This window comes from Thamnophis elegans, chromosome 11 (assembly GCF_009769535.1).
Source record: "Thamnophis elegans isolate rThaEle1 chromosome 11, rThaEle1.pri, whole genome shotgun sequence".
Taxonomy (NCBI): Eukaryota; Metazoa; Chordata; class Lepidosauria; order Squamata; family Colubridae; genus Thamnophis; species Thamnophis elegans.
The window spans coordinates 28,855,453-28,874,754 of NC_045551.1; the positions used below are offsets into that span (position 1 = coordinate 28,855,453).

General features: G+C 36.6%; 1 protein-coding gene across 1 annotated transcript in view; it reads left to right on the forward strand.

The window, feature by feature from the left end:
• Positions 1 to 7,890: 7,890 nt before the first annotated feature.
• The window catches only part of MXRA5 (matrix remodeling associated 5), a 37,534-nt gene continuing 26,122 nt past the window's right edge, over positions 7,891 to 19,302 (forward strand). The window contains exons 1-4 of the mRNA XM_032226729.1: positions 7,891 to 8,096; positions 10,611 to 10,740; positions 11,562 to 11,952; positions 14,148 to 18,827. Coding sequence (XP_032082620.1) covers positions 7,891 to 8,096; positions 10,611 to 10,740; positions 11,562 to 11,952; positions 14,148 to 18,827 — 5,407 coding nt within the window. The remainder of the gene's footprint in view (positions 8,097 to 10,610; positions 10,741 to 11,561; positions 11,953 to 14,147; positions 18,828 to 19,302) is intronic.

Sequence of the window (19,302 nt, forward strand, 5' to 3'; positions counted from 1 at the left end):
CTCAGAAAATTAAGGGCATTCTTCTCTAATAGGAAGCACGTGTTCTTAAAAGAAACTCTCAGGGTTATGCACAACCAACTCCAGGGTCACTTGGTCCTATACTTCTGCCACATTCCTCTGTTGCTGACCAGAGTGGAGCTGGTGAAGTAATCAGCCCTCATTCTTTCTCTCACCGCCTACTCTTTCTCTCCTTTTCTTTCTCAGAAGGAAACCTTAGGCTACTTTGGGGATAAATTCGTGGATCCGACTTAAACAAGGGAGATCCATACTGTATGCTGCAGTTTCGCATAATGGTCTGCAAAATTTGACCCAAGGTGGATCTCTGCTGAACAAAAGGTTAGTTCTTGACTTTACCACGATCAGATTCTCAACCACCATCACTGACCCAACACTACTAAATCATAATCCTCCCTTAGGACATACATAACACTTGAGCATCAGACGTCTTTCCTGCTTCCTCTAATTTTCCATAGCTAGGTAGTTGCTTTGAACAGTCCCTAGGGGGCACTGTGCTACAATATGAATATTCAGAAGTCAAGTTGAATTTCATTTAAAAGACAGAAGAAAGAAAACAGAAGTCTTAATCTTAGGTACATTGTTTTTCTTCAGTTTTGGAAATCAATAAATTTTAAGCATGAGCAAGGTATGTCAGAATTGTAGCTGCATCTATTAATGTCCTTCAGGCAGGTTATTAAATATTTGGCTTTGATAATGGCTGCACCACCTTGGAATTGTAAAAGGATATGAAATAATACAAAATATTTTAAATGTAAATGAGCAAAAATACAATATAATACGATAAAAAGAAGTACTTCCTGATGTTCATCTATCAGTTGAACTGCTATTTTCCACTCTTTGGTTACATTATTATTTACTTTAAGATGTGTAGCCTTCAGAATTTCACAGTGGCAAAAGTAACATTCCTCATCCATTCCTCCATTTGTATCCTCATAAGAAATAGTGAGAGATAGGTTATGCTGAATGTAGTAATGGACCTAAAATAGCCCAGTGAATTGCTAGTTGAGAAAAATATGAATATAGGTATCCTTGAACCTAGTTTCCAACACTTCAGTCACTACATCTTGTTAATCTTAGTAGAATGGAACCAAAGTTTTACCACTTAACTCAGTATATAATTCAGACTCAACTCTATCTGCTTCTCTAAAGACCGTATCTATATAAAGATTGTCACAGCCTGAAGCAAGTATTTTGGGATCATGTTCATTGTTTTATTTATAATTGTGCCCTTTCTTCAAGATCTTTAGAATCCCTTCTATGTATGTCTTCCCTTCCCCCATACACAAACCTATTCTGTTGAGATACAAGAATGATTTAAACATTCATTGAATTTTATGGACATGTATGAATCTGACTGGATATCTGCCCAGGGTTCACTGCATATTAATTAATGATAGGCCAGAGACAAGAAAAGAATTGTAAACTGATTGAATACCTTTAGGCAAGTAGGCTATTAGGTGGAACCAGAGCTGGTTGGAAAACCATAGAGTGCTTAACATGGACGTTCATTAACATGGAGATCTTGTTTAAAATGAGTTGCCAATACTCTTCCATAATTTTATGAAGATCTTAGGTTAAGCTATGACAGGACTTTTCATCAGATTTATGTGTAAATGAAATATCTTGGAGGAAGATAGAACACACCTTATCAGATAGAAACAGGTGTGTGTGTGTGTATCTATATCGATATCGATATCAGCCCTAGTGGAAGCCTGGGATAGGGTGGCCACTGGGGCCTTGGATCACGTTGTGTCTTTGCGGCCTCTGACCTGGTGTCGATCCCGGGTAGCTCCCTGGTTTACCAAGGAGCTCCAGGAGATCAAACGCCGGAAAAGACACCTAGAGAGTGGTTGGAGGGCCAGCCAGTCCAAATCTGATCGAACACTAGCAAGAATTCATATTAAATCCTATTTAGTGGCAATAAAAGCGGCAAAATGGCAACATTTGTCCTTTCTCATTGCATCCGCAGATAACGGCCCAGTCACCTTGTTTAGGGTGACCCGTTCCTTACTTAACCAAGGAACTGGGAAAGACCCCTTGCAGGGTAGGGCTGAAGAATTTGTTCAGTATCTGCAGGATAAAATCGCTCAGATCCACAGGCTTGGACTCTGACTGGGTAGATTTGGGCGAGTTGACAGGGATGAGTCTTGTGGAGACTATCTGGGATGAATTTGACCCTGTGACCCCCGAGGGCATGGACAGGATTATGGGGAGACTCAGTGCTGCCACTTGTGTGCCGGACCCGTGTCCCTCTTAGTTAGTTTCGGCTTCCCGGAAGGTTACACGAAGCTGGCTCCAGGCGATTACCAACACTTCATTGAGAGAGGGGTACTTTCCCACTGCGTTGAAGGAGGCGGTGGTGAGGCCCCTCCTTAAGAAGTCTTCCCTGCACCCAGCTTCTTTACTCAAGTATCGTCCGGTCTCCAACCTTCGCTTTGTAGCGAAGGTTGTCGAGAGTATGGTAGCACATCAGCTTCCCCAGTACCTGGATGAAGCTGCCTACCTGGATCCATTTCAGTCGTGTTTCAGGCCCGGGTACAGCACAGAGACGGTATTGGTCGCGTTGGTTGATGATCTCTGGAGGGCCCGGTACAGGGGCTGCTCCTCTGTCCTGGTCCTATTAGACCTCTTGGCGGCTTTCGATACCATCGACCATGGTATCCTAGTGTGATGACTCAGGGGGTTGGGAGTGGGGGGCACCGTTTTATGGTGGTTCTCATCCTACCTGTCAAATCGGTTGCTGTTCGTGTTGACTAGAGGACAGGGATCGACCCCGAGGTGCATCACCGCAGGGATCGGTTCTCTCACCCTTCTGTTCAACATATATATGAAACTGCAGAGCGAGATCATCCGTGGTCTTGGGGTAGGGTATCATCAATATGCTGATGATACACAACTTTTCATCTCTACCCCAAGCCACTCAAATGATGCCCTCGATGTGATGTCCCGATGCCTGGAGGCTGTGCGGATCTGGATGGCGAGGAACAAGCTCAAGCTCAATTCCTCCAAGACTGAGTGGCTGTGGTTTCCGTCATCCCGATTTGTGCATCTTGTTCCATCTTTGATGATAGGGGGAGAAATTTTAGCTCCCTCAGAAAGGGCCCGCAATCTGGAAATCCTCCTGGATATGCAGTTTAGTTTAGAAGAACATCTGACGGCTGTGACTTTTCATCTCTACCCCAAGCCACTCAAACGATGCCCTCAATGTGATGTCCCGATGCCTGGAGGCTGTGCGGATCTGGATGGGGAGGAACAGGCTCAAGTTCAATTCCTCCAAGACTGAGTGGCTGTGGTTTCCGTCATCCCGATTTGTGCATCTTGTTCCATCTTTGATGATAGGGGGAGAAATTTTAGCTCCCTCAGAAAGGGCCCGCAATCTGGAAGTCCTCCTGGATATGCAGCTTAGTTTAGAAGAACTTCTGACGGGTGTGACCAGGGGGTCCTTTTACCAGGTTCGCCTGGTACATCAGTTGCGCCCCTTTCTGGATCGGGATGCTCTGTGCACAGTCACTTATGCCCTCATCCTTTCTCGCCTGGACTACTGCAACACTCTCTACATGGGGCTGCCCTTGAAGAGCACCAGAGGCTTCAGCTAGTTCAGAATGTGGCCACGCGGATTATCATGGGGGTACCTAGGTGCTCTCATGTTATACCCCTTTTAGGCGGCCTGCACTGGTTGCCAGTTGTTTTCCGGGTGTGATTCAAGGTACTAATTATGACCTTTAAAGTGCTCCATGGCTTAGGCCCAGGGTACCTGTGAGACTACCTACTGCCACCAGTAGCCTACCACCGCCCAGTGTGATCCCACAGTGTTGGCCTCCTCAGGGTGCCGTCAGCCAGACACTGTTGGCTACTGACCCCCAGGGGGAGAGCCTTCTCTGTTGGAGCGCCTTCCCTCTGGAATGAGCTGCCCCCGAAGCTTCGTATAATCGCTGACCTCCAGTCCTTCCGACGCATCCTAAAAAGTTGGGTTTTCCAGCAAGCCGGCCTGGCCTGAACAGAATAAAATAAATGATTAATTTAATTATTAATTTTAATCTAATATTTAAAATTATATTGTTAATATTAATTGGGTTTGTTTTTGGATACTTTAATTTCCTTTTTAACTTTTGTAATATGTGTTTTTTTTAATGTTGTACACCGCCCTGAGTCCTTTGGGAGGACAGCATATAAATCCAATAAACAAACAAACAAACATTATGAAAATGAATGGAATTGATACAGAACCATACAAGTTGTATAAGAGTAGCATGGAATACCTGTTTGTCAGAATTACATTGTGAAATCCATGTCAAGATAATAAATCATAAATCTCATATGAGTTAACTGCAAAACTATGTGCAAAAAGTTCACATATCATTACTGTATATTTAAGATGAAGAAAAGAAAATACAAGTAAAAGCCTATACTAAATCTAAATTACAGGATGTTAGCTTTCAGTTCCATGTTGGGATAACTGTCTAGACGGTAACACTAATTTGATAGTAGAACTATCAGCAGGGTGTTGGGGCTCTGTTTTCAGAAAGTCTACTTTAGATTGATTTCCTTTTCTTTGTCAAAAAGAAGTTGAATGGCCCAGAAGAGTCTGTCCCAATTTGGTGACTCTTAAATGTATTGGATTTCAAGTGCTATAGTAGTCCTGATCAGCATAGACTTTGCTCATTTTAGCTGGGGATTAGAGTAGTTGAAGCATGATTAGGCATTTCAGAAACAACTGGAGTACATTTAGTGGTGTACTTTTCCATACATGGTTATTAATCTAGTGAGACTTTAGTCCTAATTAAAGCAATAGAAGAAATATAATAATTCTTGTAGGCTTTTGGTAATTGGTGGTCTGTCTCTATTTAAAAATTCAAATAAATGTTTTTCTTGTCTTTCCACCAGTACTGGCTGATGGCCAAGTTTCCAGCAGAATATCTTTGCTCATCATCAGTAAATGTGTGATCTCTCTCCACTGAAAAGCACTAGTTTGGTGCAGACTTGGTACTCTGCCATGATTTAGTGAGACATGAAGAATTTAAAATGAGCCTTAAACACACACACACACACACACACACACACACACACACACACACACACACACAAATGGATTCCTCCATTCTAGTTCTCCACTTGTGTACACAGCTTCTTGGAATATGATAAACCATAATTTTCAATTAAACATGAAACAGCAAAATATGGATTATATTTTCCATGCCACAATGAAACCAAGTAGTAACTAATTAAACTGACTATAAAATGGGAAGAGAGGATGAGAAGAAGCTACATAGGCCTAAGGCACATTCCAAACTCATTTACATATGTAGCACAAAACTGGTTTCACATCAGGTCTGAACCAAGCTATTTGATGTAATGTGTGGTATATCAAAGTCTTTGCCAATAGTATGAGACCTATGATGAGTGCAGTTTGATGTTGCAATTATTGAATTATGTGTATGGAAAATTAAGATTAATAACACAATATGAAGAAATGTTTTACTAGCTTTTATATAGAGATGTGACCTTATTTCTAATCAGATGGGTTTGTCCCATGAAGATGCAAGTATAAATATTAAGTCTAAAAATACCTTATTTATCTTAACTCTTAGCCTTTATTCATTTCAGGACATCAGCTGTTGATAAAATTCTGTTATATTTTTATTTTTTAAAAATGAGCACTGCAGTACAAAAGAATATATGCCACCAATTAATTTATTTATCTATTTATCCCATTTATATCCCACTATAATCATAGATATTTTTAGAGTAAAAATGTATGTGCATGTGTGTATCCTTGCAATTTTGTTATGAAATATCTACAAGTACAAGTATCTATACTTTGATCTAGTAGACAGAATTGGATAAAATTTTCTATTTAAGCTATTATGACTTCATAGATTAATTAAAATCTTAACTAAAATATTGATTGTCCTTTTTCTTCGTAATCAAGACCCTAAAAAACACCCTAAAGCTGTTGTTTTCTGGTTGCATTTGCTGACCCTCAAGACAGTGATAAGAAAGAAAGATAATGCCACAGCATAGTGTACATTTTCCATTGCTATTTTGATTAGGAAGAGAGAAACCTCACTGCGTTATGCAACATTTTCAACTTAGAATTCAACAGGAATTATCGGAAGAGTAGATGATGTAGATTAGTTCTCAAAAGAAAAGAAAATAGGCAACATATCTAAATATGACCAGTGAAAGAAATGCCCTGTTAAATAGAACTTTGTTAGACATCTCATACCAGAGAGGGGTTTTTTTTTGGGGTGGGGTGCTTTTTAATATTTGAGGGGGCATTCTAGCCACAAATATTTCAGACGCTTACTAAGCCTGGTGAAATCTTTCAGTTATAATGGCTTGCATATGATGCTGATAGAAAAAGCACTTTATTTCTTGCAGATTTAAATGCACACAGAACTTTTGAAGACTAGTGGTTCCATTATACATATTGAGAATAGGAAGTGGCTTGTATAATTAGCAGGAAGGATTATAATACTGGCCTTACTTGGTAAATTTGTGACACTATTTGACTCAAGAACATGGTTTCTCCAACTGTCTCTCATAATATGCAGTATAACGGTGGCATATTGAGTTAGGCATGGCACTGCAGATCTTGGTTAAAAAGGAAAAGATACTCAAGGAAAAAAAATGAGTATTACAAGCAGCAAATCAGAAAAATCCAAGTGAAATTTGTTGGTGAATAGAAACAAAGTGAGAGCTCACATAATTTATATCAACTTTAAATAAATATTTTTTCTTATGGAAAAAGATTTTTTCAGATAGAAATTGAGAGGTAAATTATCAGAAAATCTGACATTTATGCATTTTTCTATGGCACTTTTCTATGACACTTTAAAAATGTTGACTTATACTAGCCATTGTTAATATAGAATAGGGAATATCTTGTACAGTCATATGTCAGTATTTAACAATAGAATTATTGTTTCCAATGGTATAGCCATATTTTAGTTATTAAGTTCAAATATTTAGAATTTTTGTTTTTTAATAATATGGGTGATCTCAAAAAATATGTTAATTGCTAAGAATAATAATGAATCTTGACCTTGTGTTTATAGACCTTATGGCATTGCATTACAGTAATTTATTTATTTAGTTGGTTCTCCACTAATGTTTCACATTAAACATTAAACAAACTCTAAATGTCATATGCACCAATCTAATAACAACTGCAATATAACAACTTCATATACCCCATAGTAAAATATTATGAAAATCAACAAAATTGTAATCATATAATACAATGCTAAGCAAAATGCAGAGAAAAGATTAAATCACATTTATTGACTAGATAATCTAACTCTAGGTACTTATCTCCCAATAAGCTTCCTAGTAAGGTCATGTTTTAATGACTTTTCTATTGTCAACAGAGTTTATACTGGGTCTATCCTATTCTGTGGACAATTCTATTCCATAAAGTAATATTATATTCTTAATTATGTAAACAAATGAGGAATCCTTTGTTTCCTGTTGTTGACTAATGTGGTAGCATCTGGGGTTAGGGATTCATCTCTTTTGTGGGTCAGCACATAGAAAAGATCATTTTGATTGAGCTACTAAGACATCCCCAACATCAAATGACTTTCCAGGCCCAACTTCTGTTGTTCACATGTTGTATTCAATACATAGAATGAAATGTTCACATCTTGTATTCAGTGCTTAGAATGAAAATTACTGTACTATCAGAAATGTCCGTTTTGATGCTTAATATTAAAAGCCTGTGTTAGACTAGCTTTCTTGTCAATTTGTTCTAATTTACAAAGCATTCTAACCCTATTAACAAATATTTCAATTTAGAGACCTTGATTGCTGTATCTAAGTTGTACCTGTCTAATTATGCATCTTTTTCACAAAGATTTAAGGTAGAGCAAAATGAAGAATTTTAGGAAGATGCAAAGGCAACCAAATTTGGAGACACTATCCATGGTGCTGATTGTCTGCCTGGGGATTTCAGAAGTCATCCTGGCATGTCCTCAGCCATGTGCCTGCTATGTTTCCAGTGAAGTTCATTGCACATTTCGGTCCTTAGTGGCTGTGCCATCGAAAATTTCTAAGCATGTGGAACGAATTAATTTGGGGTTTGTATAGTAATTTTTCTATGGAGTTTTATATTCTTGAATACAATTATGTGAAATTAATCCTACATGTCATCTAAGTGAAGCATTGTTTATTGTCAAGGAAATAAATTGCAATCTGAAACAATCAAATGTCTTTCATAAAGAGATGAATGACTGTTGTAAACCCTTTGATTAACTATTATAATTCAAATTTGTGGTTAAATGTGAGATGTTCTCCAACCCCATCAATTTCTCATTAAATTTGTTTCATTTGATTCACCTGTATCAGGTAAATCAAATAAGAGCCAGTTTGGTCTAGTGGTTAAGACAGTAGACTAGAAAACAGGAGACTATGAGTTCAAATCCCACCTAAGCCATGAAAGCCAGGTGGGTGATTTGGGTCCAGTTATTCTCTCTCAGCCTAACTCACCTTGTAGGATTGTTGTTGTCAGGAAAATAGGACAAAGAGGGTATGTTGGATATGTTTGCTGTCTGGAATTATTTGTAAAAATAATAACAACGGGATACAAATAAATGAATAAATCTTACCTGTTTTCATCTTTTCTCCTCCTACATCTTTTTAGTTTAATGATTAAGGCACCAGGCAAGAAACCAGGAGCCTGAGTTCTAGTCCTGCCTTAGGCATAAAAGCCAACAGGGTGACTTTGGTCCAGTCAGTCTCTCTCTCAGTCCAACTCATCTCCCAGAGTTGTTATGGGGAAAATAAAAGGAGGAAGTAATATTCATCTGCCACCTTGAATTATTTATAAAAATAATAAAGGCAATAAATACATAAATAAATCTGTCTTCTTGCTCCCCCTCCCTTATATTTCTTCCCAAATTATGGAGAGCGTTATTTCAATAGCGCACATTTTGCATATAAAACTCTACAGCTGGTTAAAATATTTTGCTTTTATTTGAATTCTGATGTTACCTGCCTTATGCAATATTGTAGGGGTGGGAAATTCTCTAATTCAGATATTGCTAAGTCAGAAGGTGCTCCAGACAGCATGACCACAAAGATGTTCAAGGATGTTATATTTCTGACCCCTGCCATATTATAACAATAGCTCCAAAACACAAAATAATATATATGTTCCTTTACTACCATTATGCCCACACTCATGTTCTAGGAAAAAATATTACTGATGTATTGAAAATGTTTTCATATTTTAATTTAAAGCTGATTGAAACATTTAGAATAAGTTTAGATCATAGCACTAAATCTTTAAGTTCTTTTTTCCTATTCTTGTGACTTTAGTTTTATAGTGCATTGTATCTTCTAGAGACCTCAAAGTGAGAAAGAAGTCTATAGCTTGAAAGCTATTTGACAGATGCTGTTTGAAACAAATAAAATATATACTTGAATGCAGATTCTTCATTTTTGCTTCTAGTTACCTAATGATAGCATGTGATCTGTATTCGCTATTTCATTTGTCGGTCCTGATATTTTCCAGCATTTTGAGAAGGAAGAGGATATATTAGCAGCTGGAGCGAATATATTTACTATCTCGCTTGCCAAGCACAGATGCAGCTTTTGCTGGTATAGAACAAACTAAACACTATGTAGAACAATACCTGATGTACAAGCCCTAAAATCCTTACTTCCTTATGTATTATTTAATCCAGACATCTGTTTTTCCTATTGCAACAATCAAATACAACATGAGCTGCTTTTTTAAAAATCCATTAATATAATTGAATATTATATTATTAAAAAGAACAATTTTGAATTAGACTGGGGATCAAAAATTATGTATATTTTTATTTTTTGGTGCTACTGTTATTATTAGGGATAAATGTAGAACATAAAAATATAATTGGCCTTTTGAACAATTAAAAGTTGATTTTATTTAATTAGAAACTATGCTATGTTCTGTTAACATTTCAAAAGCCAGCTGCAATAATATAATGAAGTTCTTGTGAAATACAGACATGTTTATGTTAATCTGTTCTTGGCACTGATTCTACCAGATTTACATTACCAATTAAATTTCTTATTATTTTCCAACATGTACAGATCTAACAATTCAGCTACTAGTTTTGGTTTTCTGCTTTCAGAACTTATTTTGCAGGCATTCATTTTTAAATGTCATCTACATACTTTTTTATTCATTCAAGGAGAATGTTATCAGAAAAAGCCCATTGTAATTGGCAATTTCCATGAATTTAAATTCCAAGTTGAATTTATTTATAATTTATAGGAAAGGAAAGGGAAGGGAAGGGAAGGGAAGGGAAGGGAAGGGAAGGGAAGGGAAGGGAAGGGAAGGGAAGGGAAGGAAAGGAAAGGAAAGGAAAGGAAAGGAAAGGAAAGGAAAGGAAAGGAAAGGAAAGGAAAGGAAAGGAAAGGAAAGGAAAGGAGGAAGGAAGGAAGATATTTAAAAACAATTTGTGAAATGTCAGTTAAAATGGTTTATTACTTTCTCAAAGTCCATTTATAATTTATGGATAAACCAAAGTTACCCCTAATGACAAACCTTCTCATTACAGAATAATGGTGAATGATTAAACAAATTTCCATTTCTTTTTTTCCAGGTTTAACAGCATTCAAGCTGTATCTGAAAGCTCATTTGCGGGACTTTCAAAACTTGAACTGCTCATGCTTCATGGCAATGATATCCAAAATATACCTAATGGTGCTTTAAAAGATCTGTCATCACTACAGGTAAAGCCAGAAATATTTACTAAATAAATCACAACACTTAGACTCTATTTCCTAAGCATTAGTGAACAAAAGTGTGTTCCAATACTCACCCAAAATCTGGCTATACAGAGGCCAATGATTTTGTTACTAGAAAATCCATCTGTGACTATAAGATATTATCTTATATTATCACAGTATTAAATAGATGTGCCTGCTCATACTGGGTTTCCCAGAAAATAAGACAGAATCTTATTTTCTTTTGACCCCCAAAATAAGCACTTGACCTTATTTTCAGGGAAGTCTTATTATTTTTGAGGTTCAGGAGGCACCAAGCATGGCCCCTTCATGGGTGCTGCTGTGTTGCAATATTAAAAGGGAGGGCTTATTTTCAAGGGAGGGTTTATTTTAGCGCATGTGGTCAAAAGCCCAATTGGGCTTATTATCTGGGAAGGTCTTATTTTTGGGGAAACGGGGTACATGCTAGTGATAGATGACACTGCAATAACTCTAACACATTTAATTCTTTTATAGGTAGAAATTCTTGAATTATCTTATTAAGGTTTTATATCTCGTATCCCCTAATAGAATAAGGTCTGCTTCAGTTAATTTCCTGGGGATAAATTTTTATGTATCTAACTCAAATTCCCTTAATTCTAAAAATGGATAACTAAGAATGTCTAGATTGAGCCGTTAAGTTATCCTGTACCACTGATGAAAAATAGAGAATTGTAATTTAGGTAACTCTTAAGGGACACAGATTTTCTATTTCTATAAAAACATGCTTTTTCTGTAAAGTTTAAATATCAATAAAGATAGTAACCTTAATTTATTTGTCCATTTAGGTGTTCAAAGTAAGCTATAACAAACTGCAGGTTATAACTGGCCAAACCCTCCAAGGGCTTTTCAACTTGATGAGACTGCACCTGGATCACAACCAAATTGAATTCATCCATCCAAATGCTTTCAATGGATTAATTTCCCTCAGACTTCTCCACTTGGAAGGAAACCTGCTTCAGCAGCTTCACCCAAACACATTTTCAACACTCTTAGTTCTTGATTACTTCAGAATGTCAACAATAAAACATCTTTATTTATCTGAAAATGCCATTAGAACATTGCCTAAGGACATTTTTCAAAGAATGCCTCTTCTAGAGAATATTTATCTTCATGGGAATCCCTGGTCTTGTGACTGCAGGCTGAAATGGTTCCTTGAATGGACTGAGAAATCTGCGGGTAAGAGGAACTTTGTTACAAATAGTTGTAGAAAATCACCTTCAGAAGAAATTGGCCAGAAATACTGACTGGGTACATATATTGTACAGGTTGTTCTCAATTTATGGTCATTCCTTTAATGATAGTTTGTAGTTACAATAGCCTTGGAAAAAGTGACTTACAACCTTGAAGTTATCGCCATTGCATTATCCCCACAATCAGGTGATCTGCAACCAGCTCATATTTATAACAGTTGTAGCACACGCAATCATGATTTCCAATCTTCCCAGCTGTCTTCCAACAAGTCAGAAAGCCAGAATTACTTAAGGACCACATAATTCACCTAAGTATGTAATATACTGAATGACTGCAGTAAAGATGGTCATAAAATTGAGTCAGGACACATGATAACTCATATAATGATTGCATTGCTCAGCAATTTATACTTTGGTTATGATTGTGGTTATAAGTTGATAACAATCTATATTAAATCATCTTAAGGTGTTTTCATGTAATGTTTTATATAAATCCAGTCTTTCCAATTTATCTTGTAATCTGTATTTAAAACATATTCATCATGTTTGAGGTTTTTTTCCTCAAAAGAATATAATTTGCATAATTTGCCATGCCATTCAATGAACAAAGATGAAAACCACTTATCTCCCAATACATCAAGAATAAACATACTACAATAATGTACTTCAAGTGGCAATGGTATTTCTTCTCAAAATTAGGAACATATTATTCAATTTACAGTTAAAAAGGCGAAACTGGGAACCTTCACACTAATAAATTTCTGATATTGTACAGTGTTAGGTTGAATGGAACATAATGTAAACATTTAAGTAGATATTATAGGAGTCTTTTAACCACAAAAAACTGTTCATTAAATTCTCTCTAGGTTGTAAGGAAGTTTTGTATTTATGAGTAGAGATTTCCAAGTGATGTAAGAAATAGCAAAAATAACTTATTTGACTTTAGAAGCAAAACCAATATTTCAGAATAGTCTGAATAATTATGAGTCACAGAAAAGATAAACCCAAGAGAAATGAAGACATTTCAAATTTTACAGACAGATTTATAATATTATCAATTAAGTATTGTCTCTGATTATATCTGTGTTTCTGCAAAAACACATAATGTACCATATTTTTCAGAGTATAAGATGCACCATAGTATAAGATGCAGCAAGGTTTTGAAGAGGCAATTTATTTTTAAAAAGTTTTTGCACTGCAGATCTCCTAAAAATGGCCCGCTTTTCGTGAAAACGGGCCTGGTTTTCTTTTTTAAAAAAGGGCATGAATAGCCTTTAGGAGGTTTGTAGAGCCCCCAGCAGCACTCTGCAAAACTCCTAAAGGCTTTGCATGGCCATTTTGATGAAGGGGTGGGGTTTTGGGAGGCAAAAAATGCTGTATTCAGTGTATAAGACACACCCAGATTTTCAGCCTCTTTTTTGAGGGAAAAAGATTTGAATTATACTCTGAAAAATACGGTAATTAGATTTATTTTATCACATAAAAATATTTATGAACCAATGAGCTGTTAGGTAGTATGAAACTAAGTGAATAAATATAAAATGTATATTTATTAAAAAATGTACATTATCTAATGATTAACCTAGATAGCATAAACATTATCTTGAAAAGAACATGAACAAACTAGATAAATAATAATTAAAATAATTTCAGGCCAGTTAAAAAGAATAATTTAATTAAATTATTAAAGAAAAGATGGCACAACCTTTTAAAAAAGAAAATAGCAATAGCAATAGCAATAGCAGTTAGACTTATATACCGCTTCATAGGGCTTTCAGCCCTCTCTAAGCGATTTACAGAGTCAGCATATTGCCCCCAACAACAATCCAGGTCCTCATTTTACCCACCTCGGAAGGATGGAAGGCTGAGTCAACCCTGAGCCGGTGAGATTTGAACAGCCGAACTGCAGAACTGCAGTCAGCTGAAGTAGCCTGAAGTAGCCTGCAGTGCTGCATTTAACCACTGCGCCACCTCCGCTCAATCTTTTGTTCCAAATAGTTTGAAGATTTCTGCACAAGACATGAGGTTAGACTAGAAGACCTCCAAGGTCCCTTCCAAACCTATGACTATAAGATTCAAAGCCCATTACTAAATTCAAAGTATAGTTTAAAACATGGAAAAGGAGAGAGAGCTAAACAAAAATCCTGTGAATTCAAAATGCCCTTTCTTTTTGTCTTTCAGGCATCCTAAAGTGTAAAAAAGATAAAGCCTATGAGGATGGTCAGATTTGTCCTAAATGTACTTTTCCCAAACAATTCCAGAAACAAGATATTCAAAATATGAAAGACATTTCCTGCAGGAAGCCAATCATACAGTCCCCATTTAAACAGAGCACCAACATTCAGGAAAATGATGAGGGTAAAGAAGATGACATCTCTGAGTTACTAATGGAAGAATTTCAGTGGCCTACATGGAACATTACTCTGAACTTGACTGATGAACACAAAAACTCAGTGAACCTCAAATGTGAAATTAAAAAACCAACGGACTCTACCAAAATCCAATGGAATCAGATCTCTCCTTATGAAATTGTGCTCAACGGTACTATTTCTCTGGATATGGAATGCCATATGAATAGAGAAAACTACGAGAAGTTATGGAAGCTGATTGCATATTACAGTGAAGTGCCTGTCAAACTTGAAAGAGAACATGTGCTCACTCGTGAACCTAAATTAAGCTATCACTATAGGCAAGGTCCTGATTCTGATGATGCTCCCTATTACACAGGTGTGAAAGGCAGAATCTTTGCTGAGCCTGCCTGGGTGATGCAGCCATTCATACACATCCAATTAAACAGACGCCAGAGCACAGGAAAAATGGTAGTTCTTTCTTTTTCTTCCCAGGTTTCTCAAACTATTCAACCTCATGAAAATAAGCAACAGAGAAGCAGCTGGGTTATGATAGAGCAAGACCAGCACACAAGAGCTGCTCAAAGTATAGTAGAAGGTTCAAATGCTCAGCTTAGCTGTAATGTCAAAGCATCAGAAAGTCCTTCTATCAGGTGGATTCTCCCAGATGGGACAAGATTGAAAGCTCCATTCAAAATGGAAGGCAAAAGGTTTTCTGTCCTCAGTAGTGGCCAGTTAATCATCAGGTCAGTGGCCTATGCTGATTCAGGGGTATATTACTGTATTGCCCAAGTGAGAGACGACGTGGACACAGTGGCCTTCAAAGTTCTAGTGCAACCCACAGTTATTCAGCAAGCTGACTCTGAACTAACAAAAATTGAAAAAAATGTGGGGGATTCCATACTATTGCCATGTAGTGCAGTGGCTATACCAGATGCTCATTTAAACTGGATACTTCCAAGCAACCAAATGATTAATGATTTGTCAAACTCTTCTAGTGGATATTTGCTAGAAAATGGCACATTGTTAATTCCATACAGTCAGGTAGGTGACAGCGGTTACTATAGATGTGTGGCCATCAATAAACAAGGATCAGATGAAGTTGTTGTTAAAGTAACAGTAAATAAGATGGTTTCTGACAGATCTTCTAAAAGGATAAAATTTAAAAAGCAACCTGGTTCAAGAATATCAGTAAAGGGGCAGGTCATCGGAGATGATGAGGGATCAGGTGATAAAGAGATTTACAGTATGCCAAGCAAGAAATTTCATCTCAAAAAATTCGAACAATCACTTAAACAGAAGAGCGATGACATTTTTCATGTTCAGGTAAGAACAGATAAAAAAGGGAAACGTAAAATGAAATTATGGAAAGGCATTGATAGGACCGAAGAAATTAATGTTGCTGAGGGTAGAAGAGTATTTGAATCCAGGAGGAGAATTCATATGACAAACAAACAAATTAATCCACAACACTGGGCTAACATTTTGGCAAAAGTCCGAAGAAAAAGTTTTCCCAGACTTACAACCACTTCTGTTCCTCTTCTAAGTACCACATCAGAGATTCCTTTTACACAATGGACCACAAGAAGTCATCTACCTATCTCCAGTCTCCCACCAAGAAGTGCTGTGGAAATCAATGGAGAAGAATCTTCAGCAGATACTTCCCATTTGGATGAAGCAGAATTATTTTCAGTCATCATTCCCTCTGTCATCAGCATGCAGAATTATAATCAAGACCAAATACTTTCTTCAGCAGTGCATGTGGAACATGAATTCTCAAAAATGCCAGAAGATCCATTCCACATGGAAACCTCTGTAGCACAGGAAATCCAGTTCTCTCCAACTATGCAGACACAACCTTGGGATCATAGTGATTTAAACACAGTCCAATCACAAGTAGAAGAATCAAAAAGGATAGAATTTTTTAATGGAGAAATAAATAGGATCTCCAAAAAAGTTGAACCTTATACTCAGAGCACTTTAATGATAGTCAGCAACAGGGAGAAAGCCACACCTAATCCATATTCAGAAATTTCAGTCAAAGATCCTGTCCTTGCCAAAAGCCATAAGACTAAAACTAGCAAACAATATTTACAAGCTAAATCTATGAGTAATGTGAGTAATGTTGCAATAACTTTTACACATGCTGAAATCAACAATTCTGCTACCATTGTTGCCTCTGCTACTCAAATGGCAGATTTTGCTCCTAAAGAACATAACAGCATAGAACATGTACAAGTAATTCCTTTTAATCCATTTACAGATTCTAAAAACCTAATATTAACAAATATAAATCTTGAAAAAACAAAATTCTCTTCTACTATAGAAAGCACTATTCATCCACTGAAAAAGAAAGAATGGATGCTGACAGCTGCTACTACTAACAAACCAAGAACAGTAGCCATAACAACAGCATATGGAAGAAAAATGAGTACACCTGAACCAGCAATCAATAAGCATTCACGAAGAAGACCATATGGCAGACGGAGAACAAATAGATTTAAAAGACCAAAACCAATTCCTCCTTTTAATGTAGAAGATATAACTTTTGTTTCAAAAATATCTAAACTTGACAATACTACTCAAACCATGCAAGGTTTTATGGGGGGATATCAGAAGTCAGAGGATGAAATACAAAAATTGAGTTCTTCATCATTAATAAATGCAGCTACTTTACAAAAACCCCAGGACACAATAGCAACTTCAACTGTTCAACTTCCTACTTTATTACCTAAGACACCATTAACTCTTTCTAGTGTCATAAAGGGTCAGAAAAGTCAAACAGTGACATCAACGTATCATTCAGTGACTACGTCACTCCCAAAGCAGCTGCATTTATCTCACAATCCAGAGTATACAACAGCTACAGAAAATAAGTTACCCATAGCTTATAATGAAGTGACAAATACCCCCGTAGCAAGTATTTTAGGAGAGAGTTCAACATCATCTTTTGATCTTACTTCTTCAGTGATTCCAGAACTTGAAGAAAAAGCCAACTCTTTCTCATCAGATTCTCCAAATGTCATTGATTCAAGGGTAGCTCAGTCAAAGTCTGCTAGTCAACAGTATCTATCTGTTAGCCAAACAGAACATCCTGAAATTCTGCCATCTTTAGAAAAATTGTGGAAAAATTACTTATTAAAGACTACAGTGGAACCGTCTTTTCATAAAGTTGAAAAAGTGACTATATCTCACCACAGTTCAGTCTCTGATCATACTTCTATACCTAAAGAAATGAACCAAATTCTTGATCTTTGGCAAAATAAAACACACATTCTACCAACTTCAAGATATTCCAAAGAAATTACTAGCCAGTTCCATAATCATGAAGATGATATTGCAATATATAGAAATGAAAAAAATGATCCCTCAGTTGTATCCATTTCAATGCTCACTCCTCTGCCTCCATTAACACCTAACAATCTTAATTTAGCATATAATTCTTCAACAAATGAAAATCTCACATCTATTAAAGTAACATACCCAGATAGGAAGATACCCACTGTGGATAGTATAAGAGCCAGATATAGCTCAAGACAGAATGAACTTTCTACCACTCAAAAAAAGCAAGGTAGTAGCAGGCCATACAGCAGCTTTTCATTAAGTCCGCATATTCCAAATGAACCAGTTGGAAAAAACCCGGGTTTCCTACCTCCAAAGTACAGTCATGTGAGGGGGACTGTAAAACCTCCATATCTCATTGCACCAGGATTTTTTCATCATTTTATAACTCACCAAGTGCCCCTTCATTATACCAATAAACCAGAGATAACAGCATACGCAGCCTATACCACACAAGAGAGAAAAATCTCTTCAACTTTCTCTACCCCCACACCTGCTCCATTATATAGACCTAAAATGCCTATTCTGGGCAAATATGACAACCAAGATGAAACCAGACAAAATATTCATTCCAAAATTTTTGTCAGCAACTTTCTTCCTGAAAGTAGAGATAAGCCTGGAAGAACAATCAATCACGCTATACCATATTATACCAATGCTAGAACACCATTTCTGATCAACAGAACCAGGATATTTCAACACTTGGGAGTGAACTCTAAACCACTAGTACCTAATCTACCAGCACCGGTAAGCACAACTGAGAAAACATTTCTCTCTGTTACCGAAAAGATAATGCATAGCACTTCTTTAAAAGCCATCACTATCCCAGTATCTCCTACATCCTTGGATACTGTACCAGCATCTGGGACAATCATTCCTACCTTCACTACCCCAAAAATAAAATCTCAAGTGAGTTCAACCTTGCAGTCTTCCAGTAGTATGTATTATAATAATCCAAATGTGTTATTTGTGCCTAAACTGGATAGAATCAAGGTTTTCAACTCAAGCCTCATTCAGTCTTCTGTGCCTTTAACACAACAAGGAAAAAACCCTAAAATTATCACTAAAATGTCTAACATTCTTTCTGCTCTTGCTGAGTCGGATATTGCTATCCCATGTGATGCCACAGGAGATCCCAATCCTCTCCTTTCTTGGACAAAAATCTCTACAGGTAACATTTTTAATCCTCTTATTTCAACAGCAGTTGGATGTAAAATCAGTTATATTAAATGCATTTTATTTAACATAAGCATGTATTTTGTTTCTTTTGATGATTTCAGAGGTGCAGTACATTTATAAAGTTCAATCAGTAAAATAGATAGTTGCATCATGCATATTTGCAGTCTTTGATGTACATTATTGATGCAAAATAAAGAATTATATCTTGATAGGTATTCCCATCTTTATTGTGAAATTCATTGAAGCTATAGTGAATGTGTTAAATTGGGTTCCACAGAGATGTTAATTCCAGTCAATCTGCCCAAGATTATAGAATCAATCGGGGTTTTTAAAATATCTGAAGAATGCCCTAATATATGTGATAGGGTGTGGTGCTTTTACTAGGGTCTTAGATTTTATGGGAGCATTGCAGTGGATTTCTAGGTTTTATTTAATAGATGATAAGTATTTTAGAAAGTGTTTAAACA